We start from the raw sequence: 21,389 nt of genomic DNA, 5'->3' as shown, positions 1-21,389 counted from the left end.
AGAATCAAGCAAAAAATTAAGTAACAATGGAAAAACTTCGAAATATGTAATAGAAGGATAAATTTTTGAATGCTAGAGATTCTCTTATATAAACATTTGGTAATTAACACTAAGGCAAAGTCAGTCAGTGAACTAACTTTGGACACTGGATGCTAAGCACATGTCAGAACCAGTGACAGACATACTTCTAATAATGTATACTACCAAAACTTTCTAAGTTCAGCAAACAGAATAAGTGGCTTCTTCTCTAAAGAAATTAATGCTAGTTTAAAGGACATGAAAGGTAATGTATAAATATGGATTTTTATATATTTTCAAAAGTATTTCAAGGGAATTTCCTGGCAATTCAGTGGTTAGGACTCCGTGCTTCCATTGCCAGTGGCCCTGGCTGGGGAACTCAAGATCTCATCAGCTGCAGGTGGCCAAAAAAACCCCCAGTAGTCTATATTTTAATTTTGTTAATTTCCCACTGAAGATCATTTGGAATGTTTTAACTTAGAAACATTACAAATAACGCTGAACATCCTTTTACACATCATCTTGCACTAATGCAACAATTTTCATAGGATAAAACTCCTTAGAATAAGAATTGTTGGGGTAAAGGATGTACAATTTTAAACTAAATTGATACCACCACTATTCCTCAAAAAAAAAAAAAGAAAAACCCCAACTCCAAGCTCCTACCAAGTATATTAGAGTATCTTGCCTACCCTCACACTACTGCCAATGTGATAATAAGAATTTGAATTTGTTTAATTATTGGTGAAGTTGAGAATTTTTTCATGTTTATGGGACACCTGTTTTTCTTCCTGAATTTTCCTATATGTCTATTTCTCTACTGAACTGTCTTTTTCTTACTGATTTGGAAAGTCAGTATTTATATATTAGCAATATTAACTCTGTCACTGTGACTAATATTTTCTTCATCTTTTCTTCTCTCCTTGTCACAGAGATCATTTAAATTTTTTACACAGTCCAAGTTATTAATCCTTTCCTTTATTGATTCTGGTTTTATGTCATACTCAGAAAGGTCATTCCCATCCACATAATATGTTAAAATCCATTCTACCCTTCTAATAATACTTTTATCACTTTTTAACACTGAAATCTTTTTTTTTTTAACACTGAAATCTTTGATCAGTGTAAAATCTATTTAGATGAAGGAGTTAAGATAAGGGTTCAGTTTTACTGTCTTCTTAAATGGTTAGCTACTTGTCCTATTTATAGACAACACTGTTCATCAACCATTAGTCTTTTTCCCATTGATTTCAAACACCAACATTATACTTTAAATGTTTCAGTTTTCAAAGTGTTCTTATATTCATTAGCTTACACTTTGGGGCAGTTACGGCAACTTAACCTAAAAGATTAAAACAATTTACCAAAGAATACAGAATAAGTTACGTCCACAGCTAGTTACTCTAAAAGCAGTAATGACTTACTGTGTGCCTATCAAATACCGGCTGTGACTGACATTAATGAACTCTTAATTTTTTCCTAAGCATTGTAATTAAGGTGAGAAAACATTCATTTTAGAGATGAGGAAACTGAAACTCATTTATTAAAGGAACTGCCCTAAACTGCACAGGATATAACAAGCAGAGATAGGATTCAAACCCAAATCTGTTTAGGTCCAAAGTTTGTGTTTTTCCATTATGCCATGTTGTTCAGACTCAAATCTGGGCACCAGTCTGCTGTGCTCTCCACTCTTTAAATGCATTCATAGACATACTTTCTTACACATGTCAATTTTTAAAACAGTGGTTCAATTAATATGATGGAATAAAACAAATAGAGAAATGCAGATATAATCCCTAACATATTCTAAAACTTTTAAATGGCACTCAACTCAATTCTAAAATTCAGTATTTAGAAAACTGACATGGTTCATTCAGATTTGGTAACATGAACACATGATGAATATGAACCAAATGGCAAACAACCATAAAAAATTTTTTTAAACAAGAAAATAGTTTATCAAATAGCTATTAAATACAAGCAAGGAGACATTGCTACATCTTTATTTTCTAAATGTTTTTAATGTGTTATATTTGTTAAAAAAAAAAACTCAGCAGTTTGTTAACTATAAAATACCAGTAAGAACAAAGTACTGATGATGACAGAGCTGGAGAGTAATAAAAAGAAGAGTGAAAAAGTCATTTTGAGCAACAGATTACTCCTAAAAAGATGCTTATAAATATGTATTCTTTAAAGTCAAAACATTTTACATGAAAGGGGTTGGAGGAAGTAGGGGAATCTGATCACACTACTTGATTTTCTATGGTACCTTCTGTTTTTATAGAAAAATAAAACAGCAGAAAAAGTTTCATATAAAAAAGCAACTATATAACATTTATGTCACAAGGTAAGTTTTCCCAAACATAATTTAAATCCTACTCCTTCTTTAGACACACACTCTTGTGGAATCTTTAGGGTGTTCTACATAAACAATCATGTCATCTGAGAACAAAGACAAATTTACTTCTTCCTTTTCAATTTGGATGCTTTTCATTTCTTTTTCTTGCCTAAGTGCTCTGCCTAGGACTTCCAGTATTACGTTGAATAGAAGGGGTAAAAGAGGTCATCCTTGCCTTGTTTCTGATTTTGGAAAACCTTTCAGTTTTCCATCACTGAGCTATGGGCTTTTCATGTAAGGCACTTATGTTGAGGTAAGACAGATTCCTTTAATTCCAACTTTGTTGAGTGTTTCCATCATGAAACAAAGTTAAATTTTATCAAGTGCTTTTAATGCATCAAGATGATCGTGTGGTTTTTGTCCATCATTCTGTTAAATTTGACGTATCACATTGACAGATTTTTTCCATATCTTAAACTATTCTTGCATTCCAGAAACAAATTCCACTTGGCCATGGTACATAATCCTTTCAATGCGCTGTTGAATTAGGTCTCCTAGTATTGTGTTGAAATTTTTGCATCAATATTCATGAGGGATACTGGCCTACAATCTAGTAATATTTTTTAATAACTGCTAATGTTAGACCCTCGGATGATTAGTGCTTACCTGCATTAAGTCTGTTTTGATGGACTGCATCTAGAAACAACCTCATTTCCTCTGCATCCTTACTTGGTACTTTATCAATAGACAAGAAGCTGTTATCTTGTAGAGTTAACATTAGGCGGCTTTGCTTTGCTCCACTGGGTCGAAGCACCACATTTTTAATGTTATGACTTAGCTGATCAACACAAAAGGAAGAGTATCATTAAAAATGAATTATAATGAAGCATAATAAGTTGTACAATGAAGACTAAACTTTATATGTTCCAAGATACATTTCTTACTCTTTTCCATATTAATTCAGTTTTTTCTTTACCCAACCAAAAAGAGTTTCCATTTCTTGATACACTTAAATCAAAGATTTCACTTCTGGAGAGGCACACACTATTAAAAGTTTACAGAGTAATCCAAACACTCTTGACTTTTTTGGTAGGAACTGCATATTTTCAGGTATAGTTACAAAAACAAAGAAGTTAATTTTCTAACACTTGATGGTTATACCATCACCAATTTAGAAAGTCATATTGGATTAGAGGCTTTTTTTCTTTTTAAACAAAAGCTTATAAAATATCTAGCAAGTGGTTTATGTAGCTGCAATGAAAAAGGATATTCTGATCCAAACTATATTCCTCAAAAGAATTCTATTTCTCAAAAATACATCAATATAAACCTTTACCAACATCAGAACACCTTTTTTGTTTTCTTTTTTAAAACTATCTAAGCAGGCTCATTTAACTTTCAATCACAATGCTCCTAAGTTCTCTGGAACTCTCTTAGCTTACTTCTCCCGCTCCCCAGAACTGGTTCAATATTTCTCTTATACTCTTCCAGACTCTGGATATATGCTATTAAGTGATCACTTTTATTTTTTCTTGGTTGAAATTTTTCCAAGACTAAATCAATAAATCTTGAATTTTTTATCTTAATAATTCTCCCAATTAGTCACCCTTATTCTCTAACATTCTCCCTCAGCAGGCATATACAGAGGTTTCCAAAGTTGCCTTTTGCTGAAGATATACCCTCTGAACAGCATAAAGAAAGAAGTAAAAGCATCTCACAATTTTTAAAATTAGGGATAATTGACCTTGTGACACTACTTTGTCAACAAAGGTCTGTCTAGTCAAGGCTATGGTTTTTCCAGAGGTCATGTATGGATGTGAAAGTTGGGACTATAAAGAAAGCTCAGCACAGAAGAATTGATGCTTTTGAACTGTGGTGTTGGAGAAGACTCCTGAGAGTCCCTTGGACTGCCAGGAGATCCAACCAGTTCATCCTAAAGGAGATTAGTCCTGGCTGTTCACTGGAAGGACTGATGCTGAAGCTGCAACTCCAAAACTTTGGCCACCTGATGCGAAGAGCTGACTCACTGGAAAAGACCCTGATGCTGGGAAAGATTGAGGGCAGGAGGAGAAGGGGAGACAGAGGATGAGATGGTTGGATGGCATCACTGACACAATGGACATGGGTTTGGGTAGACTCTGGGAGTTGGTGATGGGCAGGGAGGCCTGGTGTGCTGCGGTTCATGGGGTTGCAAAGAGTTGGACACGACTGAGCGACTAAACTGAACTGACCTTGTGACAATTTTTAGATAAAGATGAAAAAACAATTTACCAGACTTAATTTATATTTCAAACTTAAATGACAGGTTTTAGACTCAAGTAGGTCTTTCTCTCACCGCCCCCATCTAATGAATTAAATCTTGAAATCTCTTTAAATCTGTTTTCTTCCTTTTGCTTCTTCCACTGTCTTATCCTTTGCTCAAGACTTTCATTTCTCATCTGAACTCCCACAATAACCTCTTACATGTCCTTATTCTCCCACTACCTCTTGAAAGTCATCTGCCTAGCTGCCAAAGGAATTTAAACTTAAGATTCTTGGCTCCCTAGTAACTAAGTTCCCTTTACTATGACATAGAAGATCTGGATATTTCAAGATCTGGTTTCTATGTAGCTCTTAGCCTCCACTACTGCCATTCACTCTCTACTGTGCATTTACTTTAAAATAATTTTGTTTTCCTGAATGTTCATTCACACTAGCATGGGTCTGTACATTATAGAAATCATCTTCACCTTACCCTCACTGTGTCTAGCAAATTCTTACCTACCCTTTAAATCCTCAGAGCACAAAACACTTCCTTCTTTATGTTACATCAGTATGTCTGAGGTATTTTTACAGCTGAGAATGCATTTGGTTACTCTTAAGTTTGAGAGGAAAAGTGCCTCACTCAGCTCTGTATTCTCAGCCCTTAGCACAGTACCTATCACAGTAATCTACAGGTGATTAACAAATGAATGCTGAATGCAAAACTGATCTAGAACTGAGATGACAGTTTAATCACAGGTAGATTCATCATGCTTCTAAAGATCTATGTTTGCTTAAATATTTAAATACTTACTGAGTGCTAATTTGAGTTGAGGACTGAAAGACTGAATCTGTTTTAAAAAAAAATCTTTCATTGAGATGGTCATATGCATATAAATGTGGTAGAAACTATTGTTTCTACTACCCATGTCACCACCTACAATCTATTTAAGAATCCTTTTGATACATAAAATCATAACCAATTTACTTCCAATAGTTTAGAAGCAAATATAAATGGAAATTTTACTTCAGCTAAAGTTCTCAAGCATAAAGTTTTATAAACTGCTCTTCAAAAGAGTACTTTAGAATATTACTTTTATATACTCTAATTAACAAATATAGCATTTTTAAGTGCAGAAAATGTAAGACATTAAGTTCAACTCATATCAACAGAAGTAATTCTTGGCTGCACAAGAAAGAAGTGAAAACAAAATTATTTTTTACAGTGATAAAATAATGAGGTCCTTCAAAAGTTAACAAGAGGGACTTCCCTGGTAGTCCAAAGGTTAAGAATCTGCCTTAAAATGCAGGGAACTTGGGTTTGATCCCTTGTCAGGGAACTATGATCCCACATGCCTCAAAGCAAACTAAGTCTGCACACCAAAACTAAAGAATCTCTGCACTGCAACAAAAGATCCTGCATGATGCAATGAAGATCTTGTGTGCTGCAATTAGGACCCAATGCTGCTAAATAAATAAATAATTAAAAAAAAAAAGTTAACACAGGAAAACAGCTGTAAGGATGACCCTGAACATCATCCTTGAATGGTCCATACCACAACCTTTGGCAGCATTAATTATGAAGAAGAAATTAAAAAGACACTAATGAGTCCTATTAAAAGCTAATACTAAATAGTGATGAATTTATCACATATGTTGGTTGCCTGCGGGGGGGAGGGGTGCAGTGCAGAAGCGGGGAACATAACTGAAGTTATCCTAATAGCTTAGACAGCATCCAGACTCAGTTTCTCCCTGCTTCCTCTTCCCACCACTTTCTTTTCAACAATGGTGACTACTTCCTACTCTTTATTATACACCATCAACAATTTTGCTGAATAGTTTGTAATAATATTAGTGCCCTGAAAATTAAACAAATAGTAATCTAGTAGGGGTACTATGATACTTAGTGTGGCAGAGAATACCTGTTCACTAAAGGATGTGATTGAAGGTCTATTCCAAATCAAACTTTGGTAATACCTGAAATATCCTTGGAATCCCTCCAGTATTGTAGTGAACTACTAGGCTGACTTTATTTTCTTTTTCCACAACTTCAAAGGATCCTTCTTTCCATTTTGTAATCCCAGTCTGCATACTTCGAATTCTGATAGGGCCATGTATCTTCAGAGGAGACATATTTTCTTTAAAAATAAATTGCTTCTAGCCAAATTAAAAAGAAAAAATACACCTTCACCTGACAGATTCTAAGGAAGAAAAATAAAATAATAAGTTACAACTTACTAGTGATTAAAACAAGAGTTTGAAAGAGAACATTTAATGAATCATCATACGTCCTTTTCTCCATTTCCAATAAACTACCTTTTATTAAATATCCTCAAAGGCTCTGATTAGCTGGATAGCACTGGTAAGAAAAACAAATGAAGCAGTCACTGATGTTCAGTGATTGAATTTACCCACCTTTTATTTTTTCTGTACATGTTCTCTCCTTAGCCACGTACCTGAGTCCATTTAGTGTCTAAATTTTGCATTTTGCAGCATTAACAACCATACTGCTGTCACTGTATGACAATTAGGAATACTAAAGATTCCATTCTCAATGTGAGTGCCCATGGCAATATGGCCAACTTTTTACCTTCCTTCATGATTCTAAAGGATCTTAAATTTCAAATATAAGTAACAACAACAACAAAAAAATTCAGTCAGCTGACTCCAGTTTTTAAAATTGAGTTCCTAATGAAACATCAAATCATATGACCAAACAATTCCTTCTATCAGTTGGTAGTCTAAGCATATCCACATGTATAAAACATATTATATGAATAAATAATTGTCAGAATAATCAAATTAGTTTAACCTAAACAACTACATTATTAGAGAAAATCATTTATTCTCTAGGGAAAACTAACCAAAAAAACCCCTTCCTAAGATCCACCTACCATTTATGTTTAACTCTACCAGTCCTGCAAAGAATCTTTACCAATTTTATCTTTCACAAATATTTAAATTTCCCAAGTGAATTCTCTGATACTTATAGATATGACAGAATGTCTAAGACTCTTAAAACTAGCTTAACAGATGTCAGCAAGTAAATACAATTAAACAGCAGAAAATGATTATCAAGTAGTGTTATACACATATACGCAAATAAAATTAAAATGAAATTTACACTACAGCCTTCAAATCTCTAAAAACATGGACTCTAATACAGATTCTTGTTTATAATTTAATAAGTTAAAAACCGTTAAACTTTGCCTCTGCCTAAACAACTCAACTAGAAAAGCTAAAAACAGTAATATACATACAAAGGAAAAACATACTAGATCTAGGTATCAGAAGCCAGCTCCATCACTTACTTTTAACTTACTTTTCCTCACCACTAGTTTTCTCAGCTGTAAAATAGCAATGCTATAGTGTTGCAGAATTAAATGAAATATTGCTAACACTCATTAGGCACTCAATAGACAGCAGCTTCAATATGAATGAAATTAGTGCCCACTTTCTGAATTTATTCCTTGTCTGCAACAACTCTTTCTCCAAAGATCCCAAATAACTTGTTAACAACGGTCACCAACTCACTGCTAAACAGAGGCTAAATAGAGGCTAAACAGGTTACACAAACGATTTAGACAGGCAAAATATGAAAATGTCTGTTCAAATCTAGCCAGCTTTGCCATGAACCCAGCATTACCAGATCATCTAATTCTTCAAGAAAATGCAATCAACTTTTTATGTCAAACTGCCTATTTTAAATTCTGGACAATGAATTCAAAGTTTCAAATCAAACAAAACCCACCTAGAGGTAGCATATAGACTGGAGAACCCTAGTTCAAGGCCCCTAGGTGCTATATATCAAACAGCTAGGAATAAATTTAAAGAGAGATATGAAAACACTTTGAATTGTTTAGAGTATTTTGCATCGTAAGTCCTCTATTATTATTCACTGATCGAATTTTTTGTGTGCCTAATTGTGGCCAGATTTATATACTCTAATTAGCTGGGTGTATGAATCCATCAAAGTAATAGAGGCCACTGTTGTTCACAGACCTGTCTGTTAATGTGACATTTTGTTCCAACCAGTAACTACAAAATCAGCAATGTGTTTGTAATGCTTTTTTTTTTTTTATCCTCAGTCATGTCTGACTCTTTGTGACCTCATGGACTGTAGCTTGCCAGGCTCCTCTGTCCATGGGATTTTTCCAGGCAAGAATACTGGAAATACTTGCCATTTCCTCCTCCAAGGATCTTCCCAACTCAGGGATCGAACCCACATCTCCTGAGTCTCCTACACTGACAGGATTCTTTACCACTGAGCTACCTGGGAAGCCTTTTTTTTTTTTTTTTAACAATTAATAATTTAGTGCTTTACTGCTTGGATATAGCCTTGAGCTTTTTTCCACTCTATCTCATAGCACTGCCATGAATATGTGATCCCTCTTCTACTCCAGTTGTCCATGCCAGAAACATGAGTTATCCTTAACACCTCTCTTGATGATTATTAGTACTGGACTGGAAATGGAAGGTAAAGTCGTCAATTTAACCTCTATATACCTTCCAGACATCTTCATAATGAACTTCAGATTAACTCACATCACGATCCATAAAATCATTCAACAGCTCCCCATGCAGGCTACAGTTCATGGGGTCACAAAGAGTTGGACATGACTGAACAACTGAGCACAACACAGCACATGCCCTCACAATAAAATCTACTCATTCACATGACATAAACACCATTCATGACTCAGGCCCTGCTTACCTCTCTAACCCCAAGAGACTCTCCAAATTCAGCCATCTAAACGATTTACAATTTTCCTTAAAAAGGCATATATTCTCATGCCACTATACCTTTGCATACACTGTGGTCTACATCTGGAGGATTTTTTACCTACTCTCCCCATCCTCCACAACCCCCCTTTAAAAATTCTCCTGGCTATAAAATCAAAACTCAATTTAGATATTATCTTCTCTAAGAAGTCCTTTCTAGCTATCTTTCAATTATTCTCTCATCCCATATACACACTGAGAGCATTTAATGCTTTGCTCTTCTGCTGTACCCTGCGTTTACCTCTAGTAGAGCATTTATCACATTGTATTATAAACTACCTACTTGCCCCTTTGTCTCTCTCTTCTATGTGGGATAGAAGACAGGCCCAACTGTCCTAGACTTATCAGCTGGGGTGTGACAGATGCTGAGAAGCCCACCCCAGTGCTCCCCACAGAGAGCCACCAAATGAAAATGGAAAACTGTTATTTGAAGACAGGGAACATGTTCTTTATCTTTGCATCCCCACGAGGACAGTGTCTGGCACACAAGAAACCACCTCATTATTCAAGAATAATAGATCAGCACAATCAATTTTATCATTTTATAGTTAAAATATACAGCAGCAGATACTAGAACCATAAATCCCTTTTATATGGCCAATACAGGATTACATTTACTAAGCTCTTTACAGAAGCATCATTCTGTGCTATATATCTCATTCTTTGAAAACTATTTCCAGGCTTTTTCTATGTGCATCTGAATTTCTCCTAAATGCAAAGCTCTCCACGTATCAATGAGAAAAATCATTTATGAAAAACAAGAATATGTAGTTGCAGAATGCATTATTAAAACAAAAAACATTAGCAAACGTGCCTAAACCAGGATTCATACAATCTACTGCTCAATGAAGAAACTATACTTTAAGAGGCTTATCAAATTATCTCATCTTTTCTTATACATTTAGGATGCCAAATTATAAGGGAATAGTTAAAACCCCATTGTCCCAGTGTCTTCCTTACAGACCAAAAAGTAAATAAAGGACATTGACCTTGAATTCCTCCAACAAAAACATATTTTAAAAAATTAGATTATTTAACAAGATTTGGAGATAAAGATTTCAAAGTTCAATAAAGTATGGAAGAAAAAACTTTATTGGTTACTTCTGTTTCCCTCTATAATTCTCTCTACATGTAATCCATGATTTCTCTAGATAAAATTCTCAAATACTCTGATGCAGAGTTTTGGCTAGGCGTATAAAATTTTACTTCAGATATTGAACATTTTCTTAACCATTTCTACTAGTAATCTCTCTCTAAGAGAAAAAGCCTAAAAGGTACAAGACATAAAATTGGCAGAATCAATAAAACTTTTTCTTAATGTCTCAAACCAGTCCATTGTCTGCTCTTGCATTAAATGAGTTAACTGTATTTACTTTTGTACACTGATCATATTATCAGACTTTGCCCTACTTGGTTAAGAGAAAAAAACACTAAGTTTCCCTTCAAGTATCTAGCATGATCCAGTAACAGTTCAACTTTCTATGAACCTAACAAAGACAAGGTTTCATTAAACTCTGTAATGCTAATTCACTGTTAAAGTAATATTAGGAAGACAAAGTAGAAGAAAAACCAATTATTCTTTAGGTACATCCAAAGAGATTTGCTTTTCCCTAAATTTCTTCACCATTCTTGAAATCACTGTTTAATTCTGAGCAATCTGTGAAAGCTCAATAACATTGGCAAAAATGTTTTTATACCCTCTACAGTTATTTAAATGCTCTTATTTTAGGTACTGCTTTGAAAACATTCTTATGCAGAGGGTATTCTGTGGTTTAAGAAAGCATGCTAAAGCACAAAAATTACTACTACAAAATAGAAGAAAATGGTCAGTTCTTGCTAGTTGGCATACTCTTGGAAACATGTATATCCAAAATAAAAACATTACTTACTTTTCAGAGACTTTTACTGAAAAACCCTATGTAATAGCAATTCACCTTTATTCTGATCCTTGTGCCAAAGGCAATGCACTCTTCTTGGGGAACTACTCATATTCTGCAGCTATGCCAGTTCTCCAGGTGCCATCAACTCAGCTAAAGAAAATATAAGTGTGCCTTTTTAAAAAAAAAAATCTCATTTACAAGATTACAATTTTCAAAAAGTGCTCATTTACACAACAAAGATTAACTCTCTATTTAAAAATCATAAACTACTGAAAACATTTAAAGTATAACGCTCAAGATACACTTGTACACATACCCCCCACACACGCACATGCACACAGACTCAACAACTTTAGGAATATATCTGCTGTGCAAAATGAGGGACTCCCAGAGCCTGCACCTAGATCAATTTGTATCTTGGTTTATTTATTCCTGTTACATTTTGAAACTGAGAAGGCAGTGAAATAAACAGTATTTCTTTTGTTCACTTTATAAACATTGTTACATATCATGGTTTTAAATCTTAAAATACCACTTACAAAAGATGTTGATACAAATTTCAAAAGATGGGTAAACTTGGTTCTTACTTTTCTTTCAAAACTAAATTCATGGGTTTGTTTCTCAAATTTAGGCCTCTTAAAAGCCTCAACTTTCCCTGAAGTTCTTCTACCCAAACACTCGTCTCACTACCTTCTTGACTGTTACCATCAACTCTAAACTTCTTTGTTCACTTGGTAAAAAACCATTTATTGAGTTACTCCAGTTTGATGGCACTGTGGTAGGGACACAAATGTGAACATGACACAGTCCATGTCCTCTTTAAGAGATTCCCCAGACTTTCCTACATTTGTCTTTCCACTGTCATTTAGGCAAAAAAATCTCATCAGCTTTAGCCTTGTTCTTATTTATTTGAAAGTCATTCATCACTACCACCCAAATTCAGAAACATATCACTTCGCTAATCTTTCCCACCTGATATTTATTATGCAACATTTACCAAGCACAGTATGAAGCACCATACATGCAATATTTCATAATCTTCACAATAATCCTGAAGAACAGGGATTATTAATATCACTAATTTACAAATGAAGAAACTGAGGCTTAGACAGATAAGGTAATTTATCCATGGTTACTTAGAGTCAGTAAGAGACACACCAGAACTCATATTTTTAACTGCTACCATACTGCATCCTTAGGGCTTCCCTGGTGGCTCAGAGGTTAAAGCGTCTGCCTCCAAAGCGGGAGACCTAGGTTCGATCCCTGTGTTGAGAAGATCCCCTGGAGAAGGAAATGGCAACCCACTCCAGTATTCTTGCCTGGAGAATCCCATGGATGGAGGAGTCTGGTGGGCTACAGTCCACAGGGTCACAAAGAGTTGGACACGATTGAGCGACTTAACTAACTATATTGCATCCTCAAAGATTCGTAGCAACCACTTTCCAGTCTTCATTCTCTCAAGATTTTTCTATCCAACAAATCATTTATCTTGTAATAACCCTTTCTAAGGACTTTTTTTAATCTCTTACCAACTCAGGTGGTGCTAGTGGTAAAGAACCCGTCTGCCAAAGCAGGGGACATAAGAGATGTGGGTTTGATCCCTGTGTTGGGACGATCCCCTGGAGGAGGAAATGGCAACCCACTCCGGCATCTTTGCCTGGAAAATCCTATGGACAGAGGAGACTGGCAGGCTATAGTCCATGGGGTGGCAAAGAGTCAGACATGACTGAATTGACTTAGCACAGCAACTAAAGTGTGCACTAGTTCTCTCCTCAACTTTCTCTCTAAAGGGGAAGGGGGAGAGGGAGGGGACCTGTCTTATTATTTTCTTTTTTACTCCAACAAAACAACAGGTACTTAGTAAATGCTAAAATACTTGCTGCTGAGGCTAATTCCCCTCCCAAACATTAAAAAAATTTTTTTTTTAATTTTATTGTGGTAAGAATATAAAACACGAGATCTATCCTCTTAACAAACATTTAAGTGTACAATACAGTACTGTTAACTATAGGCACAAATGCTGCACAGCTTATCTTTAGAACTTATCCATCTTGCTTAATTGAAACATTCTCTCAAACATTTTAACAGTTCATCACTACCTATCAAATAAATCCAAATGCTTCTGTGTTTGGCACTCCTATTTTTTAATTTTCTATTTCTCTACACAAGTTTTGTTCTACACACACAAATTATTAAATTTTGGTATTCTCTTCCATAACCACCACCAGCCACTTACTTAAACATGAAATTTTACTTTATGTATTTTTGGAAACTTCATCTTTACTGGTTTCACAGTTTAACCTGTTGTTAAAATATGTAAACCACTGCTTTGATTTCTAAGGGCTTTCTTTCCTAAAATGAGCCATAAAGCTAATGCACAAAGAGATAAAATTGTGTGGCGGCTGAAAGTAAAAAGAGAAGTTGACCTCAATGAAGTTTTTCTCCAATTCAAAGAATCTAAAATCTGAATGATTCTGACCTAAGAACGGGTAATATTGCCCAAAGAGGGAAACTCTGTTTTTTTGCATCCTTTGTCTGCGGGGTGAAAAAAGGTGCTTGTCATCAGATGACAAAAATATCAGTAAGCTGGTGTTTCCCAAAGACCTGATGGTTCTTCTAGCAAGCTCCAATTTACTTATTCAGTTCAACAAATTCTTGAGAAATAGAAATGAAATCATTTCTAACCCATATTCTAGTAAAAGACAGACTTTAAATAACCACACAAGTAAATATATAATTGAAAGTACTGAAATATGGTATAAAGTTCAGGGCATGTGAGAAATTATCACAGGGTACCTAATTTAGGATGGGGTAGGGGGATACTGGTTAGAGAATATCAAGAGAAGGCTTCTCTAAGGAAGTACCACTTCAGGTGAAAATTGAAGAATGAGTTAACTGAGAGATAATCATGCTGGAACAGTCCAGAACTACACATGCAAAGGTTCTGTGATGGGAAATAACTTGGTGTAACTAAACAAATGAAAAACATTGTGGCTGGAGTTTAGTGAGGGAAAAGAGAATGGTGCAAGATGAAGTGGGAAAGAAAAAGGTTATGCAGAATCTTACAGACCATAGTAAAGATTTTGAATTTTACCCTAAATGTAATAAATATTTAGTCATGGGAAATCCACTGAAGGTTTTTAAGCAGACAAATGACATATTACTGCTAAGTGGAAAAGTGATGTGGTTTGTTTGGGTTTGGGGAAGAGAGTGACAGGAGCAAGAATGAAAGCAATTAGGAGAACCAGATAGGACAGTATTGAAGTGATTCAGCTTATAACAACAATTACAATAATAGTTAATACTCACTGGCAAAAAAAAAAAAAAAATACTCACTGGCTATTTATTTTATGTGGTGTGCTTACCACGGTTATTTCATTTAACCCTTATAGCAGTCCAACAAGGTGATCATTCCCATTTTACAAATGAGAATATAAGGAACATTAAGTCCAGGTGAAAAAGTGTTGTGGCTTGAATTACAAAAGTGATAATGAAGATGTACAGAAATAAATCCAAGACACATAATGGAAATACAATAAATAGAACCTGAAGAGGGTATAGATACATGGGATGACGAGAAGGCAAGAATGGTTTTCAAGGTTCTAGACTATGTAAATGGATATACCACTTAATAAAATGGGATACTGGAAGATAACACATTTAGGTATGGAGAGAAGACTGGTTTCAGGTATGTTCTTTTGAAACTCCTAAGGGAAAAAAAAATCAAATTAAGATGTCCAGCAGACAGTTGGCTATTTAGATTTTGAGCAGAAAACAGAGGAAACACACTGGATATAAAACTTCTCAAGTCCTCTATTGTCATTAAGTCACTAAGTCGTGTCCAAGTCTGCGATTCCATGGACTGCAGCACACCGGGCTTCCCTTTCCTTCACCATCAACATACAGGTTGATGAATCTAAAGCTTAGGGTGGAAGGGAACAGTAAAAGGAGAACAAGACTGCACCCAGATATCCATTTTATTCCATCAAACATCTCTCACTATGATCACCGATTACTTTGATGTCAACAGGCTTTTCAGTCCTCACTTATCTTTACCTTTCAACAGAATTCAACATTATTGGTAACTTCTTTCACCTTTTCGGCAAAACTTGTACTCCTCTATCCGGTTACTAAACATCAAGTATCTCTCAGCGCTCCATCCTAGGTCCCTTTCCTTTCTAGCAATGCACTCTCCTCAGGCAATTTCATCCACATCCATGGCTTCAATTACTATCAACATGGCAGATGATGTCTATATATATATACATATATATATATACACACACACACATACACACATTTATCTATGCACCCAGCTTACAGCTAAGCTCCAACCCCAGTATAATCCAATTGCCTACTTGACATCATCTATTAAGACAGCTCTTACAGTTAGAGGCATGTCAGACACTGCCACCCCCAAGAGGCATTTACACAGAACCTAAATTTCAAAGAATTACAAAACCACCCACAGACCAACTCTCTAGACAGAGGATTTCGTCATCAATTATTATTTCCTTTCACAGATCATGACCTAATCTAGGTAAACCTGACAACCTGATCTGATAACTAGAGATGGGGAACAACCAAAGGCACGAAAAAAAATATATAATCCATGCCTCTGAGTGAAACATGACTAGGAGAGAGGTGAAAAAATAGCCAAGAAAGTGAAACAGTATCATATCCCAAGGCCCGATGGACATGCGGCAACGGAAGTCACCTGAAGAGATAGCAGGCCTCGCAAAGAGGCGAGTGACGGAAGACAGCCCCAGCAAAGAGGGGCCAGGTTCGGGTCGCGAGGGGAGCGAGTGACAGTAAAGACCCGGTCAAAGGAGATGAAAAGCGTGGGGGAAAGCCAAGTGGAGTACCTGTGAGGCGACAGGGGGCGTCACGGGAATGGGGGCGGGCTGAACAGCAGCCGGCGAACTCCAGGAGAGTGAACGCCGAGTGGGCGGACCGCACGGGGCGAGAGGGCGGGGGGTGCAGGGTAAAACGGCTCCGTAGAGACGCTCGCCGTGCCCGCCTTACCTGTGCCTGCGAGTCGGAGCTTTGGACAGGCCTGCCGGAAGCTCGGAGTCCGCGTGAAGGGGGAGGAGCTGGGGGTCAACAAGGAAGGGACACCGGGCACTGAGAGGGGCCGCTCACTCCCCCAGTCAGGGAGAGCGGCTGATGGCGGGAACTGTGACCACACGCAAACACGCACGCACGCACGCACGCACACCCGACGCGACCAGGAGAAGCGCGTGCGCCCAAGCCTGGAAACCCCGCCCTTTCTACGCCCTCTCCCCGCCCCAGTACCAGGCGAAATCTCGCCGAGGTAGCCCCGCCCCCTGCCCTGACCGTAGTACGCACGCGCACTTTCTACTTCACGCACTTTCGCCTGCCTACCATTTCCCCCCTGCAGAGTCCAGTTGGGCATGCGCACTAGTTGTCCTCCCGGACTGCCTGGTTTTTCCCGCCCTTCACTGGCCTCCGGAGGGAGGTCAGAGTTCACGCCCCTCTCTGGAGATACCTGCTCCAAGCTGGGGATGGGGGACACTAGCAGGGGGCGGGTGTCCTTCCGGTCCTGAAGGGACAAAACAGACTCGAGGATTGTTAACTCCAGGAGCTGAGGGGGGGGCGGGAAGAGGGTGTGTGGGCGGGGTCAGAGGTGAAAGGTCAGAGGGCTGCGGAGGGGGCGGAGCGAGCCGGAGGCGGATGGCGGCTGAGACGTCTCATCATTTTCGGCGGCAGAGGCGCTGAAGCTGGGACGCGGCTTGGCGCGTCCGGCGGTGGGAGGAGAGCGGCGTCCGCTCCCAACATGCACAGTCTGGCGACGGCTGCGGTAAGTGGCTGAGCTTCCCGGCCTGGGCCCCAAACCCCTCCTCAGCCCCGCGTTTCGGCCTTCTCTCCTAGCTCCCTATGGCAGACCGGGAGTCCTCCAGCCCTCAACACGCGAGGCCCCGGCCCCCTTCCTCGCCGAGCTTGGCTGCGGCGGAGCCGGTCCCCACTCTCCCCGCCGGCCGGCTCTCGCGGCCTCTGGCTCCGCGTAGCGCGTTCTTTTCTGGCCCCGGGGCCTGGTCGCGCGGCTGGAGCGCCTCCCTTGCGGCCCAGAGGGGCCATTCATTGATTCATTGCTCTACCAACAGTTTTAGGCCGCCGTTTGCGTGCGGGCGTTGGCGGGGGCGAGGGGACTTACGAGGTGCATCTGACACTCCCTGCCTAGGCACGTCGCAGCGGGGAGGAAATGGCTTCTAGCTCAAACCACTTGCTTTACAGATGCAAAATCCGAGACCTGAACAAGTGACTAGTTAGGATGTCTGACTTACGGTCCTCTGCGTTTAAAACCTTTTTTCACATTTTGTTTTACCAGCGTGATCTTTGACCAAAAAAAACAGTGTAAACTCCTAATAACCATGCACTGTGGCTCAGAGGGTAGAGTCTGCCTGCAATGCGGGAGACCTGGGTTCGATCCCTGCGTCGGGAAGATCCCCTGGAGAAGGAGATGACAACCCACTCCAGTATTTTTGCCTGGAAAATCCCATGGACGGAGGAGCCTGGCAGGCTATAGTCCGTGGGGTCGCGGACGCGACTGAGCGACACACACACACACAAACACACACAACCTAGCTGAAGTAATCCTGCGGTTTCCCGTTTTGTTGAAGTAAAACCCAAACACTTTGCATTGTCTACAAGGCCCTACCTGAGCGTTTATGTTCCTTACTCCTGTTTTCAGTCTCGACTTTCACATTGCTCTGCAGGCTCCAGCTACAACTGGCCACCGTTCCATCTCTTCTACTTAAACTTTTCCCAAGTTTTGCTTCATTTACTTGTTTCATATTTGTCCCCCTTTTGAGGTCAGGGACAGGGATCATCTAGATCCTGTTTACATGGTTACTTCAGTGCCAGGACAGTTCCTGGCTCAAATATTTTTGCTGAATGCCTGGATATTGATGAGGGCGGTGACAACTGAGCGAATAGCCGTGATGGGCAGACAGGATCATGTGATTTGAGCATACTCTTCTGAATGCTCATCCAACTTTTTTCAGTTGCATCAAGGCGAAGTGGCTTAAAGAGAGAATAATATACTGAAGTTGCATTACCAGGTAAAATGACATAAATCCTCAATAGAGGACAAAAATTAAATTTAACAAAAGTTAAATTTAAAAAAGTTTAACAAAAGTTAAATTTAAAGTTTAAAAGTGAGTTGGTGTGACTAGGTTACAGGCAGCCTTGTCATTGCCAGGGCTAGTGGCGTCTCTGCCTCCTGGTACCATGTTTCTAAAGTGTTTGGAACTTTCCACGGGCTGAGATACCTTTTATATAATCTCTTAACTAGGTGACTGCAGTTTCTCCAGCTTTTTTGTTTCTTCCGCACTTTACATGTAATATGACAGTAAAGAATCTGCCTGCAATGCAGGAGACCTGGCTTTTGATTCTGGGTCAGGAAGACCCCTTGTAGAAGGGAATGGTTACCCTTTCCAGTATACTTGCCTGGATAATTCCATGGACGGAGGGGTCGCAAAGAGTTGGACAGGACTCAGTGACTAACATGAGAAGAAGCCAGTCAGAAAATGAGGTTGCTGCTGGTTGGAGGGGACGGTTTAAACAATTCTAAGGTTGGCTTGTCTGTGTCTGAAAATCTGATTGTGATTTCTCTAGGCTTTGATACCAAGCTGCTGTTTCCCCTGTGCCTCAGCAGTCTCTGCCTATTCAACTTCTTTTCTTTCAGTTGCTCCCTAATACATCTTTCAAACAGCCATTAAAGCTCTGGTTCATTACTTAAAATATTCAATGCATGTTTCTTCAGTTAAATTTACAGTGACTTACTTTTATTAAGAAATTGAACTTTTGATGCTTTTTTCACCTGTTTTGCTGTTTGGACTACACAAAAGCTCTAAGCTCATTTGTACCGCTTATTCACTGGAATATTTGGTTAATGAAGAGACTGAAGCAAAAAAAGTTGAGCCACCCCTTTCCCAATCCTTTAGTGCCTTCCTTTAAGCTAAACTGACTGTATTGTTCTCATCTGGGTAAAGGGACACTGATGGTGTATCAGTTCAGTTCAGTCGCTCTGTCATGTCTGACTCTGCAACCCCATGGACTTCAGCACACCAGGGCCTCACTGTCCATCACCAACTCCTGAGCTTACTCAAACTTTACGTCCATTGAGTCGGTGATGCCATTGAGCCATCTCATCCTCTGATGGTGTATATTCCTGACTAAAAATTGTGTCAATAAGACATGCAACAGTGCCTGCAATAATCTAAACTGCTTGAGAAGATGCTTACTTTTTGTCTAATGATGAAAATTTGTATTTGTGTATACCTTTATTTCTTTTTTAAATTGCATATAAATCATGACTTCATCTAGGGAGACAGTAGTATCAAAGGAGAATGTGATCACATATGAATGTAGTATGTTATTCACTGATTGGAGGAATTGAGATCATTTAGGATATATCTTAAATTTTTACTCTTGTAATATTTTATTATGCCAATAGTTTCAAGTAGGTCAGACTCTTTTCATTCTTTACAGAATATTTCATCCTAACATCTTCATTATTGCCATCACAGAATATAATTACATTCTCAAATCTGACAAATAGAAGTACCACACAGGATTGTGTTAAATAAGAATAAGAAAGTGCTCAGTGGTTGACTGGGTTTATTCACTGGTTAAATGACTTGCTCCCAGACTTCAGCCTTGGGACTCTAATTCTTGTGTCAGCAAAGTAACAAATCACTTGCTATGGACCTTGAAGTTTGCTTCAGCTTAATAGAATCACAAATTTTCACATATACCATGGGTCTTCTGTAACGAATGTTATGCTAGTGATCTAAAACAGCCAAAGGTAAGCCTTTAGGAGATGCACTGTGTACGCTTTTTAAAAAATTTCCAGTGGCAGTTCTAACATCCTTAAACCCTTGTTTTTCCCTCACTTTCTATGTAACCAACAGCTGCATTAGTCATTTCATATCTCTTTGTTGAAGCAGTGCTGGACACCCAGATACCCTCCTCTTTAGCAAGTAAAAAGAACATTATGCACTCTGAAGAATCTAATTTAGACACTATCTCCTTCTCCTTCTTTGTCTCCTGTTGAAGATTTAAGCAAGTTGACCAAGTTTTCTTTGTTTATTCACTTCCATTTTTAAAAAGTTATTTTGAAGAACATTCTGGCCCTTCTTTTATAAAGAGAGGAATATTAAGCTAATTTGGTATTTCCCTTTGACACTGTTAAGAAAGTGAGTTTTCTTACTGTATCATCATTATATAGACACCAAAAGCCATGTGTTGAGCCTTCTCCAGACTTTGGAAAATAATCTTTATTTCAGTCTAATTCCATTTTGTATTCACTGTCACATATTCATTGATAAGAAAACCAACAGCTGTTTTTTTGGCCCTTGAATGTTAGGCTTCATTGAAAGAAAAAATTTTACTTGAAATAACATTTTCCACATACAAACCAATAGACAGGTAAAAAGAGAATGAGTCCCTCCTGAATTTTGATAGTACAAACTTTTTTTAAACATTTTTTTTCCTTTAATCTATTAAAAGAAAAGGACTACTGACTTTAAGCAGGTTATATATGAGCATATAATTAAATATAATTGATCTTGTTTCTGATCTTGAAAGTGTTGAGGATAACTAATAGTCCAAATCAGACTTCTCATAGATGACTTTGTTTCTGGGTATGTGCATTGATCTCACTGTTTACTCATATCCAACTGCAACAGAATATCAAGGTTAAAGTTCTGTATTGGGTTCTTAAATATTACATTTCTTCAGCTTGGGATATTTGTGATTTCAGTCCTGTGGACTAAGTAAGTTTCACTGATTCTAGAGGCAAGTATTAGTAGACTAGATTTTAAATATAATTCTGCCATATACTTGGTTATGTGAACTCCAGTAAATTAAATCCCCTGAACCTGTCTCCTTTTAGAATTTTGAGAATAATTTGAGGTAATCCACAGTGACTGGCACTTAGTATGTTCGATAAATATTGCCTCCTGTTAAAAGTTCCTAGAAAGGTCAAACCTAGTCTATGGAGGGCTGAATGTGGGATTTACTGAAAGAAGTATAGAGAATTTTGGGGGATAATGGAGTGTCCGGTAATGTATCTTGATTGTAGTGGTGGTTACTTGGGTATATAG

The 21,389-nt window shown here is 38.0% G+C and overlaps 2 protein-coding genes across 8 annotated transcripts in view; one reads left to right on the top strand and one right to left on the bottom strand.

The window, feature by feature from the left end:
• USP37 (ubiquitin specific peptidase 37) overlaps positions 1-16,535 on the bottom strand; it is a 91,537-nt gene extending 75,002 nt beyond the window's left edge. Inside the window, exons 1-4 of one of the 7 annotated variants that reach the window (XM_043444572.1) lie at positions 16,285-16,535; positions 11,269-11,409; positions 6,575-6,798; positions 3,023-3,194 (exon numbers count right to left, since the gene is read on the bottom strand). In XM_043444572.1, the coding sequence (XP_043300507.1) occupies positions 3,023-3,194; positions 6,575-6,730 (328 nt within the window). In that variant the 5' untranslated portion in view covers positions 6,731-6,798; positions 11,269-11,409; positions 16,285-16,535. Of the gene's footprint in view, positions 1-3,022; positions 3,195-6,574; positions 6,799-11,268; positions 11,410-16,124; positions 16,215-16,284 lie in introns of those variants that run through there. The other 6 variants (XM_043444570.1, XM_043444568.1, XM_043444566.1 and 3 more) reach the window with 6 other exon arrangements.
• A 200-nt stretch (positions 16,536-16,735) lies between these two features.
• CNOT9 (CCR4-NOT transcription complex subunit 9) overlaps positions 16,736-21,389 on the top strand; it is a 30,712-nt gene continuing 26,058 nt past the window's right edge. Inside the window, exon 1 of the mRNA XM_043444574.1 lies at positions 16,736-17,080. Within this exon, the coding sequence (XP_043300509.1) occupies positions 17,057-17,080 (24 nt within the window). The 5' untranslated portion in view covers positions 16,736-17,056. The remainder of the gene's footprint in view (positions 17,081-21,389) is intronic.

Source organism: Cervus canadensis, chromosome 24, assembly GCF_019320065.1.
Source record: "Cervus canadensis isolate Bull #8, Minnesota chromosome 24, ASM1932006v1, whole genome shotgun sequence".
Classification (NCBI taxonomy): Eukaryota; Metazoa; Chordata; class Mammalia; order Artiodactyla; family Cervidae; genus Cervus; species Cervus canadensis.
Note: the sequence above shows the minus strand (reverse complement) of the source record. Positions and strands in the feature narration are given on the sequence as shown.